General features: G+C 44.7%; 1 protein-coding gene and 1 long non-coding RNA gene across 2 annotated transcripts in view; one reads left to right on the top strand and one right to left on the bottom strand.

The window, feature by feature from the left end:
• The window catches only part of DNAH17 (dynein axonemal heavy chain 17), a 15,539,113-nt gene that overhangs the window by 10,018,767 nt on the left and 5,496,591 nt on the right, over positions 1-23,755 (bottom strand). The window contains exon 27 of the mRNA XM_086931082.1: positions 9,458-9,706. Coding sequence (XP_086787208.1) covers positions 9,458-9,706 — 249 coding nt within the window. The remainder of the gene's footprint in view (positions 1-9,457; positions 9,707-23,755) is intronic.
• The window catches only part of LOC147702467 (uncharacterized), a 283,778-nt gene that overhangs the window by 139,335 nt on the left and 120,688 nt on the right, over positions 1-23,755 (top strand). The window lies entirely within an intron of this gene.

Here is a 23,755-nt window from a genome sequence, read left to right as displayed (position 1 = left end):
GTGGACCATTCACCAACTCCATCATGGACAGCTTCACCAGCAGGCCATCGTGTCCACCAACTATACCGTGGTGGGAGACCTCAACTTCAACATCCCTCATGGACAACCTCCAAAACATAGGACTCTGCCACATCGTGACTGAGCCCACGTACTCACCAGGACACACCCTCAGCCCCATCTTCACCACAGCAAACTCCATCAATTTCAGCCACACCACCGAACTCACATGGACAGACTATCACTACATCCATTTCACCTTCAGAACACCAACCATCCACAGAACCTAGCACCTGCTCCCATGCAGAAATTGGACTAAAATCACCGACGACCAACTCACCACCTCACTCACCTCAACCATCAAGGACAATGATGACCCCAACACCGCAGCATGAACCTTGCACTGATGGAACTCCGACTGTGCCAACACCATAGCCCCCATCAAGGAGAACAACAACACACACGCCAGGAAAGCCAGCTGGTTGACCACCAAACTCCAAGAGTCCAGACGCACATGCCGCCACCTCGAAAAAGGCCTGGAGGAACTCAAAATCTACAGAAGCCCATTACAACTTCAGAGCCGCCACCAACGCCCACCACCAACTCATCAGAAATATAAAAAAGAAAGCGATCCATGACAGAATCTCCACACACACGCACCACAGCAAAGAACTATTTAGAACATCAAGGAGTTCGCCCAATCCATCAGCCAGTCTACAGATATCCCTCCATCACAAGACCTCTGCGACAAACTCAGCACCTTCTTCCACCACAAAATCAAGAACATTTACAACAAGTTTAACGAAGACAGCCAACACACAGAACCCTCACCAACCACCACAACACCTTGAAGCCAATGATTACCAGCTGGACAGCCCTCACCACGAAGACACACTGAAGACTATGAAGTCAATCCACTCCGGGGCCCCCATGGACCCCTGCCCCCACCACTTCTTCAACAGAGCTGCCAACACCATTGCCCCCATGCTTTGCCACACCATCAACCGCTCCCTCATGAACGCCTCCTTTCTCTACGATTGGAAACACGCTGAGATCAACTCCATCCTGAAGAAACCCTTGACGGACACCAGCAACCTCAAGAACTACATGCCCATCTCCCTGCTCCCATTCCCAGACTAAGTCATCGAGAGAGTCATCAACAACCAACTTGCCACCTTCATCGGAGAGCACAACATCCTTGACTCCTCCCAATATGGCTTCAGAAAAAAACACAGCAAGGAAACCACCCTCCTCGCTGCAGCAGACTGTGAGAAGTTGGCCCGATATGCAGTGTTCACTATTCTAGCGACCACTATGCATCGGTCCAAACGACCCTTATGGTGATTGGTTGTAAGTCAACCTTAGACCAGCTATCCTAGTAGCGTGGATACGAGCAGTCTTCGGGCTAAACTCTAGAGGGCGTGTTAAGCCAGCTGTTATACCATCACATACCCCTTAAACATTAAGTGAAAGGACACCACACAAGTGTTATGAAAATAAACAGTGTATTCATTAGAATCACAACAGCCCTGTACTCTTTATGAGGACAGGGTACTAAGCACACAACGAAACTCTTAGGAAAATACTTAAGTGCACAATCAATACAAGTGCCCGAGGGCACGGAAAGTTTAGTGGTCTCGGGCGGACCCGATAAGGCAAGTCGGAAGCGAGGGACTCGGGACCCTTAAGTAAGGAGGCTATGCGGGCACCGAAATGCCGGAGTTACCTAGCCACAAGGGCTGCGGCTGCACAAGTCTTACAGGCGTCGGGGGTCTTCGCTGACGAGCCAGGAGCCGGAAGGAAGGAGTTGCTGGCCGGCGACCAGGGGAGGTAGTTCGTAGAGATCCAAGCCTGGATCAGAGATGGATGACACCTGAAAGCAGAGGGGACCAAGTTCGTACTACTAGCCAGCAGTCGTAGGGTACCAGGAGGGCACCGGATGATCGTCACCTCGACTAGGTGAGTGGGCGACGCTAGGCTCTGCAGTCTCACGGGCCAGGAGGCGTTGTCGGCGACCAGGATGGAGGTGCGAGCTGTCCCACGAAGATTGATGCTGTCGGCGTCGCTGGGCCCAGGATGGGGGCAACAAGCCTTGGCAGATTTCAGGGCCACGTGGTGGGCCTAAAATGGCGTCTTGAGTGGACCAGGAGGGTCCGGGGTGCTCCTCTCGCAGAGGGGAGCAAAGGCTAGTCTAGAGCAACCAGACCAGCGGCGTTGGTTGTCGGTTGTCGTCAAGAGAGTCACAAGCCAGCGGCTAGTGATCGCACAACGGGCTGAACAGCGAAGCAGAAGGGCCCCACGCAGATCGTGGAGATGCTGGGAGGCTGCACTTCGGTGCTGGAGCTGCTCAGGGTCGGGGCTTCTTGGACCCCAGAGCACTCACCAGAGAATTCCTTCGGTGGTTGTGCTGGTTAAGAAAGCGTGCAGGTTTTGATGATGGCCGGTCCCTCGAGGTCTCGTCGCACCCACAGATCTCAGCTGAGCTGACGATGTGGGTAGAGGTCAGAGGTGCCAGGGAAGCCGGTTCTCGTCGAGCTGGGCAGTCGGATTCCTGAGGAAGGACTTGCAGCAAACCGCAGAGTTCTTAGATGGTGCCTGCGGACGCAGGGTGACTACTCCTTAGCCACAAGGGAGAAATCTTAAGAAGAGTCTCGAAGTCCTTTCGTAGAAAGTATTCTTGATTCAAAGATGATCTAATTTGGAAGGGTCCCCGCTCCGGCCTTTATCCTAAAGAAAGGGGTGGGTACATGACTAGGTCCTGCCCTAGGGGTGGGACCAGGAAGGGGGGTAGTTACACCCCTCTCCCCTGCCGGACTTTCCCCAGGTCAGGGGCTGCGCGCCCCTGGAACTGGTTCTAACCGGCAGATGCGTAGTGAGCACCGGGGTGCCACTCCGCAGTCACCTTCTTGTAAAGCCCTGCCTACCCAGGATACACAAAACCCTGTCTGGGATGGTGCGAACACCGCCCCGGACAGGAAACCCTTTGTCCAAGCTCTCCTCGCTGGAAGGACTCCCAGCAGCAGGAGGTCAGACTCGTGTCTGTGGTGGCAGCATCCATTTTGTGGAGCTGAGGCTTCAGTTAACTTAAACCGGGGTTCACAGTTACGTACATGTCGTGTCCCTCTAGAAGGGCGGAATGCTAACCTCATCGCCAGCATTGGTGTGGGGTCAGCATCCCGATTCGTATGACACCTTACTCGACATGTCTTGATAACGCGATACCAAAGTTACCGATATGGTACGCGTTATCATGGAACAGCCATTGGGTCTTGGTTCCGCAAGCTGCAACCGGGCTCGGCTCGTGACAGAGCCCAATTCACACGATTCCACACACTCTGCCTTCAGGATTGTCAAGGCCTGCCATAGGAGTGACTGATAGGAACTCGGGTGTCCATTCTAGGGTTAGATATAGGGATACTATACCTAAAGCAACGGGCGAGTACGCCACGTTGCCCCAGCTGTCGCGCAGCCAGTTGTGTCAGATTTAGATGGCCATCCAGGGGTGGCATAATACATGCTTCAGCCCCTGGTAGGCCCTGGGTACACTGATGCCCTGAGTTACAGGGTCTGACAAGGTGGTCCAGTTCCAATTGGGTAATGCACCTAGGGTACACATCAATTTAGCGAGAGAATAGCTAGGCTGTGGGTCTGATTGGCAGGCCCACAGCCCGAGAAAGTCGTAAACCAGTGAAACAAAAGCAAAAAGTCTGGGTGATCATAGGATTGCAGACCCTACTCTCCTACACAGACGACATCTGCTCCCTCCTTGACAGAGGAGAGACAGTAGCCCTCATCCCCCTTGACTTTTCAGTGGCCTTCGACACAGCCTCTCACACACCCTAACACACAGACTTCACGACGCAGGGATCCGGGATAAGGCCCTACACTGGATCCATTCATTCGTCTCCGGCAGAACGCAGTGGGTCATACTCCCTCCCTTCCTCTCGAACCCCACACCGACCACCTGCAGAGTACCCCAAGGGTCCACCCTCAGCCCCACGTTGTTCAACATCTACATGGCTCCTCTCGCCCCCATCTTCCAAACCCACAAACTCAACATTGTTTCATACACAGACGACACCCAACTCATTCTCTCCCTATCCACCGAACCCAACGCAGTCAAATACAACTTTCAAGAAGGCATGGAAGCAGTTGCCAAATGGATGACGAGAAGCTATCAAAACAAACAGAAGTACTCATCATGGGTCCACACCCCGATACCTGGAACGGCACCTGGTGGCCCCCACCCTTGGAAGCCCACCCACCCCCACAGACCACGCACGCAACCTCAGAATCATCCTGGACTCCAAACATAAAACGGACCGCCAGATCAACTCTGTTGCATACTCCTGCTTCCACACCCTCCTCCACCTACGCTAGACCTTCAAAGGAATCCACCCCAAACACAGAAAGACCATCACACATGCCCTCGTCACCAGCAGACTTGACTACGGCAACGCACTCTACACCGGAATCAACAAAAACCTCACCCGCAAATTTCAAAAACATCCAAAACGCCGCCGCCAGCCTAGTACTCAACCTGCCATGACACTGCCACATCACCCAGCACCTGCGCACATTACACTGGCTCCCCATCGAGGCAAGAATCACCTTCAAGAGCCTTGAGACCCTTACGGGTGAGTAGTCAGGCTCAACAAACCCATGATTGGTTGATTGATTAATATCATTGCAAAAATATCGTTGTTTAAAATATCAATGTTTTAATTAGTGTTATGTATTTTAGTATGTATTTTAAAAGCATGTGATCTAATAATTGCTTTTGATTGTTAATATATGTGTTTAATATTTAGTAGTTATTCATTTTATTTTAAGTACATTTTGCATTTCTGTAGCAGGTTGTGGGTTTATAGGAGAATAGGGTGGGAAGTAATTTAATTATAATAAATGTATTATTATTTTGTATATATTAGCATTTATTTAATTTAGATTTTATAGAGTTAATTGTGGGAATTAATTTTTTTATCAATTAATGAATGAATTGGTAATTATTTTTATTGTGTTATTTTTTGGATCGGGTTGTGGGTTTATAGGGGAATAGGGTGGGAAGTATTTTAATGATAATACATTTATTAATATTTTATATTTATTATAATTTATTTATTTTATATTTTATAGTGTTAATTGTGAGAGTTAATTTATTATTTATTAATTGGTTTGGTAAATATTGGGAATTAATTAAGTGGCAATTATCTTAATTGTGTCATTTTTTATGAGCGGGTTGTGGGTTTATAGGGGAATAGGGTGGTAAGTAATTTAATTATAATAAATGTAGTAGGATTATTTATTTAATAATATTTATTTAATTTATATTTTATATGGTTAATCATGGGAATTAATTTATTCTACATTATTTATTAATTGGTTGTTATTTATTATGAATAAATTACTAATTAATTATGTTAATTGTGTCATTTTTTTAGGAACGGGTGGAGGGGTTTATATTGAACTAGGTGAGGAAGAAATGTATTTATAATAAGTAATTGTTTGTTAATTAATGCTAATTAATTAATTAACATTTAAAAATGTGGGGTTTATAGTGGTAAAAGGTGGAAAGTAAATTATTTTCAATTAATGAATACGTTTTTGTTAATTGATAATAATTTATCATTTATTTATTAATGTAAAATTAGTTATAGAAATGTGTGCAATGATTTTTAGGTGTGGGTTGTGGTGTTCATTGGGGTAGATGGTGGAAAGTAATTTATGTTAAAATAATTAATAATTAGTTGATTATTATTATTAAATCATCAATTGATAAATATGTATGGTAATTGTTTATTTTTACTTTGTGTGTTGGTTTTATTATTATAGTGGTAATGTTTGGGGAGTAAATACATTTTTATTTGTTTTACTTTTTTTATGAATAATATTTATTTCATTGATAATTAATTATGTTAATTATGGAGGTACAAAAAAAAAATTAGATGTGTTGATATGAATTGTGTGGTGTTATAGGGTAGGAAATGAAAAGGATTACATTTATGTAATAATTAATCTTTTTGTTTATAAATAATTTCTATTAAAAAATAGTTTTTGCTTGTAAATTATTTTAACATTTTTTAAAATCATTACTCTAGGTAATAGTAATTTTTACCCCTCCGCTTTCCATCACTTTCCCTACTGTTGCACTCACTGAAGTGGGAATATTAATGTTACCCATCTGCTATCCAATACTTTCCCCACTGTTGCACTTACTGGTGTGGGAATAGTAATTTTTACCCCTCCACTATCCAACACTTTCCCTACTGCTGCACTCACTGAAGTGGGATCAGTCATTCTTGCTAGTCCGCTATCCAACATTTTCCCTACTGTTGCACTAACTGGAGTGGCAAGAGTAATTTTTACTCCTCCGCTATCCAACACTTTCCCTACTGTTGTACTCAATGGAGTGCAAAATTTAAGTTTAAAGACAAATAAATATTTTAATGTTTTAATTTATAATATTTGTTTTTATTCGATTTTCTGTTAAAAGTGTATGTAATTATATATATATTTATTTGTAAATTTTTATATACTTCTAAAATTATAACAAATTAAAATTCATAGTTTATTAATTGTTTTAAAGTAAATATATATATATATATTACATTTTATATATGTATGTTTAAATATTTTTGTAATTAAATGCATTTCTTATATCTGTTAAAATTTATATTAAATCTAAATATTTTTTAAAGTTATTTTTATTTAATATATTTAACATTGATTTTTATATAAATAAAAATATTGATATTTTTTTACATCTATATTTTTTACATTGATTTGTTTTCTTCGATATTTTTAAACTTATCATTATAAATATAGGAAATTGATATTTTTGACATCGATATTTAAAACTTGATATTGGTGCATGGGAATATTTTTAGTGTCAATATTCTATCACTGAACCCTGAGGAGGAGGTGTTGGAGATGGAACGATCCTAGATGGAGAATAGGTTCTAGAGTATTCTGAATCTGAAATGTAAATAAGTCTTCTCCTTTTTTCGCGCCTCCTGAAGCCTTGAAGAGGGTGACAAAGTCCCTGAGGAAGATCTTTGCATCCCACTGGATACCGATCTATTCGTCGATGGCGACCTTTGAAGTCACCTCGAAGAAGGATCTCGTCTCCGACGTCGCACGATGGTGTCTCTATGTCGAACGCCGGGCTTTCGGCATCGACCAACGGTGGGAGTGCATCGGTGATCAACGGTGGTGACTCAACGTCAATCAACTGTAGTTTCTTGATGTCGATCGACGGAGATGTCTCGACGTCGAGTGACTGTGGCTGTGTGATAAGGTCCTCGATGGCAACCTACGAGGTGTCACCATCTGCGGTGGGCTTCCTGACGCCGACCAAGGTGTTTTTGTTGTCAGCTTCATAATCGACGTCGAAGATCTTCTCGACGTTGAACGCCAATGTCGTTTAGACCCAGATCCCTGAGTCGACTGCAAACAGGTTGATGTTGTACTTCCTATCCACGTCATCGTCCTCGAAGTTGACCAGGAGCGGTGCCATTTTTCAGCCCTTAATCTGCTGGGGAGCCCTCCAGAGGCTGAAAACCGAGCCCTCGTAGAGGATTGACCCTCTCCTCGCTCAGAAGACCCACCCGAAGAATGGGCCTGCTGTTTTCATCGCTCTCCTGCTTCTTGAAGCCAAATCTTTTCTCTGTCACACAGACTACGCTTAGAGAAGGTTTTACAAATGAAACAGGAGTTAGGAACATGAGTTGCAGGTAGACATAGTAAACACACTCTGTGAGGATCAGTCGTGACCTTCCTACCGCAGTGTGGCACTTATCAAAAAGAGATGCCATTTTTGAGTGAAAACTGCAAAATTTCTTGTCAGAAAAACGTTGAGAAAGACCAAAGACGTTTAGTGAAGTAGCTATTTGTTAAATTCAGAAGTGAATTTGGAGGAGAAAAACCAATTTGGTAGAGCTCAATGCTCCAGGGTCATGATAGCAGGAGCCGGAAAAAAGAATTTAAGTAACTGCCACTAGCTGTGCATGATGAGATACTGGTGGTCTCTGGATTCTTAAAGGCACAGCTTCCATTTTTAAGACATATAATGCCATGTTTTACACGTTCTGTGTAAAACACTTAAAATATTACACAAAATATAGTATACTGTATCCCTTTTTTCACTTTGAGATAAAGATGCGGCCAGTGTAGCCTACTTATTTAGGCTGCATTATTGTCTCTATCTCTTAAGTCTTTGCAGGCCTTCCTGTAGAAAGGCGAAAAAATCCCACTTAAGAACAAATATCTAAAGAAGTGTTGCAGGGTCTCCACACGTGGGCGGGACTATTCAAGTGCTTTTGACCATACATAGAAATCCCCTACAAAGAGAAATTCAAAGATAAAGAATCTGCAGCTAGATGTCTCTATCAGATTTGAAGAATAGGTCGAAGCTAGTTAGTCCATTTAATAGAAATCTAGGGGCATATTATCAAGGGGGTTTATCTCCGCTTTTTTGGCTTTAAAAGCCAAGAAAGCGGAGATAAAATTATCTCCCTATTACCTAGCTGTCGCTAACACCAGTTAGCTACAGCTCGTAGGAGATAGCGACCATCTTGGGCCCCACTTTGCATGTCAGTGTTATTTATCACAAATGACATGCAAATTGGGCGTGCCAAGATGTTAGCGACTGAAAACAGTTGCTAACATCGCTATCTCCTATTACCAACTTTTGGAGATATTCGCGCTAAGTGCGAATATCTCCAAAAGCTAATACCTGCCCTGAGCAGTTCTTAGCCATGTTATCCAATGGGAGGTGGATAACATGGCTAAGAGCATTAGCTCGGTAATGCATGAATATCGCTGACTTTTCAGCGATATTCATGCATTGCGGCGATTTTTATCGCATTTGCGATAAACCTTGGTAATACCAAGGTTTATTTGCGGTAAAAATCGCCGCAGCTCAGCGGTAAATTTTTGTCTCTAACCAAGCAATAGCGATAATTATCACTATTGCTTGGTAATATGCCCCCTAATTTGTAGGCTGTTTAGAGTTTGATATTTGATTGTTGGTAGTATTAAGAAGGAGGTGGATTCATGTCACAGTTGGTGAGATTACTGCATCTTGCAGCATGAATGGAGAGTTTTTGTTTTTTTAACTGTGGTGGTCCATGATTCTGGCCGACTAGGGCAGATGAGCACCATATAACTAACCTTATAACACTTTTAGCCAGTTAGTACAAGCAGTAATGAAATGTTCTGAAAGTGAACATCTGAATTAACTAATGTTGATATCTTTATATATCTAATAATCCCAAATTCAACTCATTTCTATTCTGAATCATCCAGTCCCTGTAGATAGTAAGAAAACTGAATGAGTTTCATGAAAACACCAACCAGTGTTGAATTCTAAACGATCTATTTAAGCAATGTGTTTTCCTCCATACAGACTTTGCGAACCCACAGATATGTGCAGAGTATTTGTACTGAGAGAGAAAGTTACCTTAGTTGCCAACATCAGTTGTTGCCAGTGACGCTCTCTTATGGATGGGTTTTGAAGATCGCTCACGGCTCGTAGGGATGTGATCATATTTTTAACTGCATTATCGAGTCCTGTGAAGGTATCCCAGGCTCTAACCTCTTTATCTAGGTTTCGCACATCTTTAGCAAACTTCTTACTGTCAATGTCCATCTGCTCAACATTAATATCTTTCCATTTAGTAGTCTTCCAGTCATCAACGCTTGCATTAACCTGTACATAAAATATCAATCAGGATTTGAAGCCAACACTCATACTTATAAAATAGTTCACGTTCTTTGGTGTTCTTGTATGTCTATCGATTGTGGTGTAAGAGTTCTACTAAGTGATTACAATCCTAACTCTATGCAATACTCTGTGCCAAAAACAGACTAAATTGGCAGATTGTGCCGGGTACAACAAAAACATTCCATGTATGATGAAGAAAACAATCACTCTTTTTGGCTTAACATCAGATAATTGTTTAATATTCCATCTCTTCACTGCTTTTCAACTACTATTACTGAGTAGTCTTGTAATGAACAAGTTACTTACCTTCGGAAATGATGTATCTATAAGAGATATATGTAGTTATAGATTCCTTACCTTAGAACTACCCCCAAGGCGTCAGATTGGACCCGTACAAATGTTTCCGTAGGCAGTACCCCTGTGCGTCAGTAGGTGGCATCGGTCGACTCCATGTCTGTTGTTTGCGTCATGGTCACCGGGATGATGTTGCGGTGTCTCCTTAGACTCTGGCCCTGCGTGCTGACGTCAGTTCTGACACAACTTTACACAGCAGAAGCACAGAGCCATGCAAGACACTGACCACTGGTGCACATAACTAGGGCGCTGAAAGGGAGTCCCTATCCTTACAAGTTAGATTGCAGAATGGGGAGGATAGATAGGGCGGTAAGGAATCTATAACTACATGTCTCAGTTATGTTATGTTATGAGTGGTCTTATAAAGCGCTCAGCTACTCGTGCAGAGTGTCCCGGCGCTAAACAGACCTGCTGCGAGTGGGCAAGGAGAACACAAATAACTACTGTCCAAACAGCCAGGTCTTGAGCTCCTTCCTAAAGGAGACCAGGTTGTCTAGCTTCCTGAGGGGTAGTGGCAGTTTGTTCCACAATTGAGGCGCCAAAAGTCTGTATGAACGTCCCCCAATGCGAGCTTGTTTGGTTGTAGGGACAATAGCCAACGCTTGAGAAGCGGAACGCAAGAATCGAGAAGGAAAATAGAAACGCACTCTTCTCCTTAAATAGAAGGCCCCGGTGCCGTGAAGAGATTAAAATGCAGTGATGAGAGTCTTAAAGTAAATGTGTTTGCGCACCGGGAGCCAAATGGAGGGAGTTTAGAAGAGCAGAGGTGTTGGACCTTCGGCTAAGGCCAAAAATGGCCCTTGCTGCCGAATTACCGAAGTACCGAAGGTAAGTAACTTGTTCATCAGAAAAAAAAGACTGTAGTTATAGACTCCTTGCCTTATAATAGACACCACAGCAATGCCAACCCCGTTGGTGGGTCTGCAAACTAAGTTCACACCAGGAAGTCCTAGAGAACAGAACAGCCGAAAAAGCTGTCACTCTGGACTTGGCTGTCCAGGCAGTAATGCTTTGTAAACTTGTGCAGGGATGCTCACGTGGCTGCCTGGCAGATGTCTATCAGCGGAACTCCATGTCTTAAAGCAGTAGTGGCTGCCGTCGCCCTGGTAGAGTGGGAATGCAGTCCTACTGGAGGTTTCTTTTGTTGCCAAAGAAAAGCAGATCTTGATGCATAAGACAACTCTTCAAGAGATGGTACATTTGAGGACTGCCCAACATTTCTTGGCGCCCACATAACCCACGAACAGTTGATTGTCCACCCGGAAGTCTTTAGTGCGGTCAAGGTAGAAGGACAGCGCGGGGCGTGGCTAGCAGCCAAGCATGGCGGTCATCTGCTAGAGGAGCTCCGGACCTGGGCCGACAAAATCCTGAAATAAATTTGTCTCGTGCTGTAGGGTGCAGACTTTGAATGCGGGGAAGAGTGGATAAAGGAGGCACGAAAACTCGGTGCTGCTTTTGAGGAGCGGATTGGCAGCGACCTCGGTGATACCATCCCTGAGATCTGCTGGCGTGGCTGCGGGCGGAGGGCGGGAGTAGCCCTGGATCTAGAGCGCCCCTCCAACCGGTGATCACAGTGCTGGGACTGATGCTAATACATGCCGCAGTGGTTGATGCAGAACCTGGGGACCGAAATCTGCATCTGAGGCGAAGACCGCTGCGGGACCTATGAGTGACGCGATCGGAAGGAGGTGGGCTTATGGAGCCGAGATAGTGATCACGAGAGCACGGGGCTGCACAAGGGCCTATATTTCAAGAAAGTGAAAGCCCCAGGGGACGCTGTGAGTGTAAAGCGACGGCAATGGCCTGGGCAGCGCAGACGCTAAATGGGAGTGGCGGACTGCGAGCGCCGCACGGATACCTCTGAGTGAGGGTGAGAGGCGCAGAAGCTGTGGGAACGCGTAAGGCGGACGCCTGGCTGCTGCTGCATGAACTATTAGCTCTGATTACCGCTGGGACAGCCAGAGTGCGGAAGGCGGGGAATGGCGACGGGTTCTGCTGGAATAAAGCACAAACAGTGAAACGCGGCGGCCTGGCCCCCCTCCCGTAGCTAGCGCGGTAGAGTAGGTGAAGCGCTGGAACAGCTAAGGCCTGACACGGCAGGGGCGGCAGGCGGAAAGAGGTGGTGGATGCGGTGCTCCTTGAATGCTGCAGAGGGAAAAGTCAAGAGTCACTGTGGGTCCTGGTACAATGCTCAGAAAGTGGATACCTGCCCACCACCGCGAACCGCCATTGCAGCTATGCATGCAGAAGAAAAGTGCTGTGCACCAGGGGTAAAATGGGGAGGCACTGCTCCGAGCATCCCCGTGCTGACACTACTGGGTGTCCCACTAGAGTTCAGGCGTGGTGGTTAATATAGTTACTACTGCGCTGCTGCTGGTTGCCCTACTGCTCTGGTGGCTTGACCCGGGGAGTTGGTTGGTGTTCCGTGGGGCGAACGGAAAAACGCCTGGCAGCCCTGCACTGCACTGGAGGATATAGTGTTCTGCAACACATCAAGAGGTGAGCTTAAGCAACTATTACGCCATTGTGTTGGTGAATTCCTGGAGAGGTACAGGACACGTACTGTATTTCGCTGGTCAGACCTGTGAGATGGGGCAAAACAGGGCCAAGCCACAGGACCGGGGAGGTCTGGAATCAGTCCCAGACACAGCGGAACATATGGTTCTCACATTAACAGCTGAGTGTGTCCCACCCACTGCAGCGCCTGCACAAGTAGACAAGTTGGATCTTACATTGCAGGAAGTGCGGGACTCCAGGAAGGCGATAGAGCTGCAGATTGGAACCCTTAGTACAGGCCTTACCTTGCTTCAGGCGGAAAACGCGAAACTTGTGGACAAGGTGAAGGAAAATGCTGCGTCACTGGAAGATATGGCCCCGCAACAGGCGCGGAGCGAAACCAACGTAAAGCAGCTACAGGACCAGGTTGCCACCCTACTGGACTGTGTGGAGGATGCAGAGGGCAGAGCGAGACAGAACAACAAATGCGTTATTGGACTTCCGGAAAGGAGCGAGGGAACTGATACAGCCCGCTATATGGAGCAGTGGTTCAGGGATCATGTAACGAATGAGGCACTGTCCACGTAATATTGTATAGAGAGAGCACATAGAATTCCAACAGGGCGACCTAAACCGGGGGCCCCCCACGTCCCCTGATAGTGAAATTACTATATTTTCGAGACAGGGACATTCTCCTGCAAAAAGCCCGGGAATCACCTCTGATAACCTTTGAGAACGCAAGAATTTCACTATATCCTGACTATACTGTTCTGGTGCAGAGGCAGCGTTCTTCCTTCTTGGTGGTCAAGAAGAAACTGAGAGATCTCAACTTGAAATATGCGCTTCTATTCCCGGCCAGGTTAGAAATATTACACGAACAGAAATCTTATTTTTTTGAGAGCCCGAGAGATGTGAAAGAGTGGTTGGTGGTAATGGAACTAACCTCCACTGCAACGTCCACCTCTCAACTCACTGCAAATAGTCGGTCCAGCTCCGCCACCGCCGCTCGGAGAAGATCGCGCCGGAACACCGCGCAGAGGTATATCACCTTGCAGCAGATACGACAGAACAAATCACAGGCGATCATCACAGCAGCCACCTTCACGCACGCGATGAGAATGGAAACCAAGTCATCCTCGGAAGAAGAAGCAACGCACAAATCGGATTCTGAAGGAAGTGTGGCCTTCTTTCCCTCTGCGACCCCGCAACTAATCAATGACCTATATGGCTGACTGTACCCTTGCAAGTATTGCTATTGTAACTGCGGTGTGTTGTGTTTTTTTTCTCTGTAACATGTTGATTGCAGTGCTATAAGGTATAGCTTAGATGGGTAATATACTGATTAGGCCCAGGAGTCCGAAGTAGCTTCTCAGTGACACTGAGAAATGAGATGCATCCCATGCAGTGTGCTGGCAATATTCCCCACATGGCGAAAGTTCTATGGTCTGGTATAGTTTTGTGACCAGACCGAGCTATTGGGGTTTTAGGGGGGATTGTCTCATTGTCCAGATTCCATTAGATAGGCTCATTCGCTTGGGAACCGTGTTGGGCTCTGAGCAATTGCAAGGCAACTCATGATGCATGCACAGGGTAGGTACACCATAATCACGTGGAATATGAGGGGTTTGGGCTCAGTGCAGAAGCGTCACAGGGTGCATGCGCAAATAGTTTATCTGCAAGAATCTCATATGGTGGACACTGAGATGGTGAAACTTCGCAAGAAATTGAGGGGTAACATTTTCTCCACTTCATACTCTAGTTTCATGAGGGGGACCATGATTCAGGTGTGCCACGGTGTGCAGTTTATAGCACTGGCACAGCGAGCAGACAAAATGGGGAGGTATACATTGGTGAAGGGTACCCTGATGGCCAACCGGTAGTGTTAGGCAACATATATGCTTTTCGAGACTTTGCTGGTGACCTGTGTTGTTGTGTTGCCTGGATGGGACGCCCGTTGCACGCGTCCTGCTGCCATGGTGGGACTCGTGGTCCCAGGGTGCACTGCCATATCCTTCCTGTCTTCCCGAGTGCCTGAATGTTCACAGCTGCTGCTATAGGGGGAGGTACTGTCATCACGCTATAAAGCACCACCTTTCCCCACGCAACATGGGACACGCGTGGGCGACGCCGGGAGAAGCCCGGGACAAGGGCGGGCCATCTAAGGCCATCGGAGGCCGGAAGATGCTGGGCTGGGCCGCCCCTCTTGGTTTCTGCATATCGAAGGTACACTTGGTGAAATAACTTTTAAATCCCTGCATTAGCCCTTTTCGTTAACTGTTAATCCGCCCAGTTAATTTATCTGGGTGCTTATCTTTATTGACTGTCCCTGTATCCTGCCGCTCCTCATGGGCAACTATTGAAAACTTTGAGGCAAATGGGAGATATTTTGTTAAACTCATGGTACGTCGGAAGGCACAAATTTAGGCAATTTATCATCGAGCGCCATACCACCTAAGCCGGTTCATTTTAGCCCCAAAAATGTGTCTGGTTGGATTATATAAATAGTTAAGCGGGCTACGCCAATCGAATATCTTGGTTATATTTGTTTACTTCTGCTATATTCATTTTGACTTCAAAGCTGGTGGTGGGTGGATTTTGACCATTGCAGCAACTTGGTGATACTTAGCGTTTGATTGTTGATTATGTCAGGGGAGGCTAACCAAACAATGAGTAAACGGAAGGGAACTGCGGGAACGCTAGATGATTTTATAACGTGAGCAGAATCTGTATTATGCCATGAAATTGAACTTGTACAAAGAAGGCTTTCATTAGACCCCTCTAAACTCCCCACATACACGCAAACTGGGGCACAGTCGCCAATCAATGCATTGCAGCCAAACACAGGTATGGATACTCAACATGATAATGCCCAACTTGTTTTGAATAAACCCACAATAGACCTAATGGGATCGCATGATGTAAACGACCAAGCTAATCTGCGGATTTCAACAAGACTACAGGTACAGAAAACAGTGGGAGTATCTAAAGAAAAAGGTGATAAAAGTGAAAAAATGCAGAGGGGGAAAAGAACTGGTGAAAAAAAAGGGAAAGTAGTAGGAGCAGTAGAACAAACTGTGGTAGATATTCTTAAAACTACCTTAGATTCTATTCAGACCCAGATAAATGAATGTATGGATAGCAAATTAAGGGCTATGGATAATACAATTTCCCAGTTAAATGACGCAATAACCCAACTAGGTAACAATATTGGAGAGGGAAATGGAATAATTAAAGAAGGGGAAAATCTAATAGCCAATTTAATGATGCTTTCAATGGCCAGCAAAGAATCCTGTGGCGTTGATAGTACTTTGAACCAACCGAGCACAGCAATCTTAAATAGTACTCAGATAGGGAATAGAGCAGAGGCTTTAGGGGCACATGAGCCAAAGAAGATGGCTCTTACCCGTCCCGATAACAGTTTAATTAATCCAGAACATGCTAGTTGTGGGGCATTAGTGTATAGCCCAAAGGGGACAGACTTAATTCCTAACTCGGATACTTTCAATCTACCTCCTGCTACATGTCCTTATGTTCTAGTTTTAGCTGGTGTGCCAGCATTGAAAAGAGACAAAATGAATCCTGGCACAATCTTAGGAACAAAGTTGTTTATTGGTTATCCATATATAAAAAGCTTAATTCTAACTTCTAACAAAATAAGCGAAATCCTGATGGTGCGCAGGGTAGGATGGGTGGGAGATTCTCCTAAGGATATACAGGGAGACTGCATTGTTGTCAATTTTATACATCCTCACGTAGTTTGCACACTATTGAAAGCACATGAGGAAACGTCAACTTGGAAAACCAATAGCTATGCCCTACCCTTGGGATATTTTTATAAACTGACTCTAAGTGGAGCTAATAACAAGCAATGTAATTTACTATTCCCAGAAACCTCTAATAGCTTCCAAGAATTGTCTTCCCTGGAAGCGGTAGATAGACTGCATCAGTCAAATGTTATTGTAAAAGTATTGAATGCAGCAGAGAGGAAAGTAACTCTGGTGAAGAAATGGGAGAGAAAGAAACATGTTGTGTGAGCGAGGACGTGTTACTATCTTCAAGAGGCATTGAAACAATATCCAGTGAAGGACCCATGAGAGATGTAAGCCAAAGGGCCCGCGCTGATCTAAAAGTTATCTCATGGAATATAGCGTGCCTCAAAAAGAATGTCAGGGATCCTGAATGGAATGAATTTATCTAAACAAGTGACATCTGTTTACTACAGGAGACCTTGGCAACTAAGATTTTACATAGGGAAGGCTATAAAACTTTTTATATAGCAGCTGTTCCGTCCGTAAGAGGAAGACCTTCGGGCGGTCTAGTCATCTGGGTCAAAGTGACCCTTGATATCAGTGTAACACAATTACTTACGGATTCTTTAGATATACTTGGGATTAAAATAGCGACTAAGGATAGAAGGGTTCTGTATAAATGTAATGTTTATAATTGAGGAGGCTTGGCATCAAAGGAGTCACCGATAATTGAGCAAATGGACTTCATTTTAAATTTAGTGGATTCAAGTGCAAGCATAGTAATAGGTGGAGATCTTAATTGCAATTATGAACCTATCACAGGGCTCGGAACGATTTTAGAAGATGAAGATCTGGCCAACAAGATTCCTATAATACATAATTGTAAAACTGTCCTGTGTACTGCTTTAGCACTCCAAATTATGAGATTAATGGTGGCCCATGGCTTAAGGGCATGTAATTGTCGTCTTCCATCAGATGTACCAAAGGCCCCAACTTTTTGTAGAAGTACTACCCAAAGCAAAATAGATTATATAATCGTATCCTTTGATATTTGGCCCCATGCTGTAGATTTAAAAATTATGCCAAGGGTAGAGAGCGATCACTGTCCGCTTGAACTTGTCTTGAAAAGTAGACTGTTGCCAAGTTCAGTGGAGAGCAGCAGTATCCCTTGTAATAGCATGGATAATATCATAGTTAGTAACAATCGCCGCTCGGTTAAATGGGCACATATGTTGGAGCATGGCGAAAAGCTGGCAAGTGTCTACAGTACTCTTGCGAACACTTTTTGTAATTATACTACTATGGAATTGGAAAAAAAAACACATTAATAGAACTACACAAGGGTTTTTTAAGGCATTAGTCCCATTGGAAACAAAAAAAGCTAAAACAAGTGGGAAAAATGGACATTCAAAGCCGATGGGGGAACCTTGGTATAATAAGGATTACTGTGTTGCCAAAACTGAGTTAGTACTAGCTGTTAAAAATAATAGTAGTTTGACAGTTAAAGAAACTAGATTAAAATATAAGAGAGTATTAGAGAATTCTAAAGCACTTTGGGATGATGAAATTTGGCTTGAATTATTGATAGCAGCAAAAAACAAGGACCAAATGGCATTTTGGAAACTCATGGCCAAAGGAAATAAAAATGAAAAGGGCTCTAGAGATGTTTATCTTGATGAGACTACCTGGATAGATCATTTTACAAAATTGTATAGAGCCCCTGAGGTTGAAAGTACCTCCAATGATGACCTATTACTAAGCTCGAGTGAAGGAATTTTAGATTTCAATTTACAGGTAACGATCTTGGCTATTAACTCAGTTAAAAATAGTAAAGCCCCAGGACTAGATAAGATTCCAGGAGACTTATATAAACATGATACCTGTGCCTGGGGCTCCTATATTAACTATTTGTGCAATTCTGTAGCCGTAGGTGCTGATTTACCAGAGACGTGGAGGGGGGCTGAAATCATTTGTATTTTTAAAAAGGGTGATAGGAGCGATCCTGTGAACTATCACTCAATTAGTTTAATTGATGTTTTACAGAAGATATATGCAAGGCATATTTTAAACCGTATTAATTTTTGGATTGAGGAAAAAGCAGTTCTCTCAAAGTTCCAGGCAGGATTTAGAGCCAAAATAAGCACCATAGATCAGGCGGCAAACTAACTAGCCCAATCCCCATAAAAAAGGGGGGTTCGCCAAGGCTGTGTGCTGGCACCAACCTTGTTTTCATTATTTATTAATGATATCCCATGTTTTCTAAAGGGTTGCAACAATGATGCACTGAAACTGGGGGGTGAGACAATACCTTCCCTATTATTCGCTGACGATACTATTCTTATATCACAAACACCGAAGGGCCTACAATGTAAAAAAGGGCCTTGAGATTAATACCAATAAGACAAAGTACATGGCAATGAATCCTCATAAATCTTTTGTAGAAAATGTTTTTTTTTAATGGACAGAAATTGGAATATATCCAAAAACTTTTGAGTCCTTGGACTCAAAATTGTCATGGAAAACCCAAATAGAAAAGAGCAAGCTGCTATTTACGCAAAACACTCTACCGACCCTAAAAAGGCATGGAAACAGCCTCAATAAAGAGGTATCGCCAGCACTGGAGGTATTTCGATTAAAAGCCCAATCAGCAGCACTATATGGTGCTGAATTATGGGGATCTTCATGGAAAAAGGCTTTTGAGGTTAACGAGAACAAATTTTATAGAGCATTGTTAAAACTACCAGTGCGTACTCCGTTAACACCAACCATGCTCAATCTTAATATGAAACGCACTGACCATCATGCAATATTGAGACCCCTGATGTTTTGGTTTAGAGTCTGAACAACACCTGAGCTGCTGGATTACAAGGTGGCTCTAATAGAAATAAAGGATCTTGACACTAATAATTGCATCACATGGTTTAAACACGTTAGCACCTGGTTAAAGAAGATCGGCCTAGCACACTTTTGGAATAATCCATCTACACTTACCCCAAATTCGAAAAAGATCTTAAAGACATCTTTTTGGGCATTTATGGATCATAATAGATCAAGTGATAGAGTGAATGGATCCTTGACCAGCAACTTTCTTATGTTAAAAGATAGTGCTTGCTTCAAACCATTCTTAGACAAACTTAATCCACCACTTGCTAAAACACTATGGGGCTCTTTAGGATGACGGCAGACTTTGTCCGCCCGCCATCCAGTCGGAATTCGGGACCGCCCGCCATTAGGGCGGGGGTCCCGTGGGGGGTAGTAGGATGTGCCCGCCACAGTGGCGGGCACATACTGCATTTATAGCATTGTGGCGGGCGGTGCTCTCTGCACCGCCCGCCACAATGCTTTAAATGCATTAATGCATTTGCATAAACAAAGCGGCAGGCACCGCGCGGTGCCTGCCGCTTTGTTTATGCAAATGAAGGGGGGTACCACAGGTACCCCCCCGTGTGTAACCCCCACCCCTCCTTCACTCTGGGGGCCCGCAGGGGGCCCCCAGAGTGAAGACCGCATGCCTTTCCGTGGCGGCATTGCCGCCACGGAAAGGCATTTCTGAAAGCCCATGCTAATATGGCTGGCGGTGTCTAATAGACACCGCCACCATATTAAACAAGGCGACCGGGGCGGAAAAGCGGCAGACGGTCTTTCCGTCCGCCGCGGTCTCCCCGTCATTCTAATATGGCAGGGGGAATTCTGGAGAGGATGTCGGGCGGATTGCCCCCGCCAGGCCGGCGGTGGCTACCTGCAGCCTGGCGGGGGCGATCCGCCCGACATCATAATGGGCCCCTATACTTGAAGTATAGATATGGTGCATTAATGATAAAAACAAGTGTAGCAAGGTGGACAAATGATAGTAATGAAATATGCATGTTGTGCTCAGGAAAAGTCAAAGAAGATATTCCACATGTTTTGTTCTTTTGTCCGGCCTATACGGTCCCTAGAAAAAGATGGATTAAACCACTTTGCATAAACATGGGTGTGAGATCGTATAGAGAAGCAGAAAGGATTTTAAAAACTGATATTCGGCAGGTCACTGTCTTTGGTATTAGCAGGTTTTTGTTGGCTGTAAATTTAGTAAGAACAAAAGCTGGTGAGAAATTTTAGAGAACTATTATTGAGATGTACGAGTTGTCTAGGAAACAACATAACAAAGGGCATTACCAAAGGATACATATTTGGTATGCTTGGAATAATCATGTTCTAAACTTGAATGCCTTATGCTGTATCATACGTGTGCCTCTAAATTATTTGCACTTTAGTTTCTTAGATAACTATATCCTCAAATCCGAATGTTTTTATTTTATTTTGATATGCCTTTTTAAACTATTTATATAAGGTTCTTAATATAATGATTGACACCGTCCATCCCTTATATTTACTAATTATTGAATTGTATGTAAACCTGGTAGTTGCAATATTGTGATCCCTCTTTTGTATGTACTTGCACTGTCTTTTTAATGTATCTTTTATGATACTGTGGTATCGAAATAAAGATTATGAATGATTATGAATGAACATATATGCTCCGAATCTTGATCAAGATAAGTACTGGGACACGGTGAGCGGGGTATTAGCAGGGTGGGACGCACATCCATGGATTGTAGGAGGAGATTGCAACGCAGTTATGGATGTGTTACTGGATAGGTCGCATCCGCCTCTGCATGGAACTGGTGTGTTCAAACAAGCCGAGGCGCTGGGCAGATGGGCGAGTGGTTGGGAATTATGTGATGTCTGGAGAATGAGGCACCCGAAGCACAGAGAATACTCGTTCTATTCCCCAGTGCAGTAACTACACACAAAATAGACAGGATATATTGCTCAAATAGCATAGCGATGCAAGTGCCATAAACCACGTACCTGCCAAAAACCTTCCCGGATCATAATCCATTGGAGATGGTTATTACTTGAGGGACAGTGCCCACCCGGATCCCACTTGGTGGATGTGGCCGCAATTGCTGGAGGACACGTTTTTTCACAGGGATCTCCTAAACACCATAGAGCATTACTTTGTAGAAAATAGTAACACAGCGACAAACAGGCTGATAGAATGGGACGCTTTCCAGGCGGTGAACCGTGGGAAAGCGATTAGTGCAACAGTGGGAGCCAGACAGGAACTCCATAAGTCACTAGTGGAGGTGGAAAGTAATATGGGCAGACTGGAGCAAGAGGCAGTAACAAACGAAGGGGAAAAGGGCCCACTACAAGAGGCAAGAATCAAACATGCAGAACTCTTAAAGTCACTACGGGTCATTGACTACCAGGCATACTCGCGACTAACACACAGTGAGGCAGATAAATCAGGGACCCTGCTCGCCAGACTGATCCGCAATGCCCCGTCTGCTGTAGTTATACATAAGGTTAAAACAGTAACCGGTGAAAAGGTAACCACCCAGGCAGATATTAACGCAGCCTTTCAACAATACTATGCCACACTGTATGACGTACCGGACCATACCACAGACACGCAGGCGGAGGCCTTTTTATCCGACTTAACATACCTGACACTTATGACGACTGCCCTAAAAGGCCTCACAGGGCCCATTACCCAGTCAGAGATGAGACTCGTCATGAATGGACTCCCCTGGAACAAAGCCCTTGGGATGGATGGGTTCCCGGTTGAGTTTTATGCTGCATATGCCGACTCCCTTGTGCCCCAACTTGAACTACTATATAAGGCAGTGTGGGAAACGGGCTCCCTACCACTCACCATGGCGCAAGCACTGGTTGTCTCACTTCCAAAGGCAGGAAGGGACCCACAGATATATCTAACTGCCGCCCGTTGTCATTGTTAATGATGGAATATAAAATATTAAGCAAGGTACTAGCAAATAGGCTGCTGCCCTGACTGTCCAAACTGGTACATATAGACCAGACTGGCTTCCTGCCTGCGCACAGCACATCGTTAAATATTAGGACGTTACACCACCTGCTGATAGAAGCTCCGAACACGTGCACTCATGCAGGCTGGATTTCTTTGGATTTGAGACAAGCATTGGACTCAATAAAATGGGAATATATGTTCTGGGCCCTGGAGAAGTTTGGGATCCCGGAGGGATATATTACCTGGTTGCGCTTGCTGTATGGGGCCCCCACAGCACGAGCTGGTACAGGTGGTGATATCTCAGAGGAATACGCCATACATAAAGGGACTAGACAAGGTTGCCTCCTATTGCCACTTATATTCATATTGGCCCTAGAACCATTGGCTATCAAAATGCGCAAAGATTTCGCTGACGAGGTATACTGATAGGGACAACACCGCACCTTTTCTCTGCGTATGCTGATGACATTATTCTGTATTTTTATGACCTTCGAATGTCACTGGCCCCAATTTATGAGACTTTTTATCAATTTGAAAACATATCAGGACTGGCCATTAATGTTGCGAAATCGCATGCTTTTTTCTTCGCAGAACATCGCGGAAGTAGACTTTGGGGACAATAGATTCCAGGATGCCCCACACACATTTAAGTACCTAAGTATACAGGTCTACAGGACACAGGCTAATGTGTTAGATGGTAATTTGCACAAAGCGATGCGATCCTTGCGCTCCAGCGTCACTTTCTGGACTGAACTGCCATTGACTGTTAGGGGTAGGACGGCCCTGGCAAAGATGGTGGTCCTGCCAAGATTATTGTATTATTTCACTAACTTGCCGATAATAGTGCCAAATGCTACGTTTAAAATGCTGGACACTTTGCTTATTGAACTTACATGGGGACCTGGTAGAAGACGGATGCACAAGTTACTTACCTTCGGTAACGATATATCTGTAAGAAACAGTAGTTAATATTAGATTCCTTACCTTAGAATATCCCCAGGCGTCAGACTGGATCCGGAAACTTTTGCGTAGCAGTACCCCTGCTTGCATATAGGCGTTGTCTGAGGCTCCGCGTCCAACGTCGGCGCCAGAATGATGTCACTGAAGTACTTAGACGCCGCCCTCGCGCGCGGACGTCAGTTCTTTTACACAGCTTTTCCGCGCCAGAAACACAGAGCCATGATAAAAACCAACACTGGTGCCATGAAACTAGGGTCCTGAAAGGGAATGACCTTAACCCTAGATATTGGTTCGCAGAACGGGGAGAATGGCTGGGGCGGTAAGGAATCTAATACTAACTACTGTTTCTTACAGATATATTGTTACCGAAGGTAAGTAACTTGTGCATCTGAAAGAAAACAGGTTAGTATTAGATTCCTTACCTTAGAATAGAAACCCCAGCAATACCAGCCCCGGTGGTGGGTCTGCGAACCAATGATCACACCAGAAAGTCCTGGAGGATGGAACGGCTAAAGAAGCCATTCCTCCGGACTTGGCTGTCCAGGCAGTAGTGTCTTGCGAACGTGTGCAGAGAGGCCCAGGTAGCTGCCTGACAGATGTCCTGCAAGGGGACTCCCCGGCCCAGGGCAGTGGTAGCCGCCGTGGCCCAAGTGGAAT

This window comes from Lissotriton vulgaris, chromosome 7, assembly GCF_964263255.1.
Source record: "Lissotriton vulgaris chromosome 7, aLisVul1.2, whole genome shotgun sequence".
In the NCBI taxonomy this organism is placed as follows: Eukaryota; Metazoa; Chordata; class Amphibia; order Caudata; family Salamandridae; genus Lissotriton; species Lissotriton vulgaris.
This window is presented reverse-complemented; position numbering and strand designations above follow the sequence as displayed.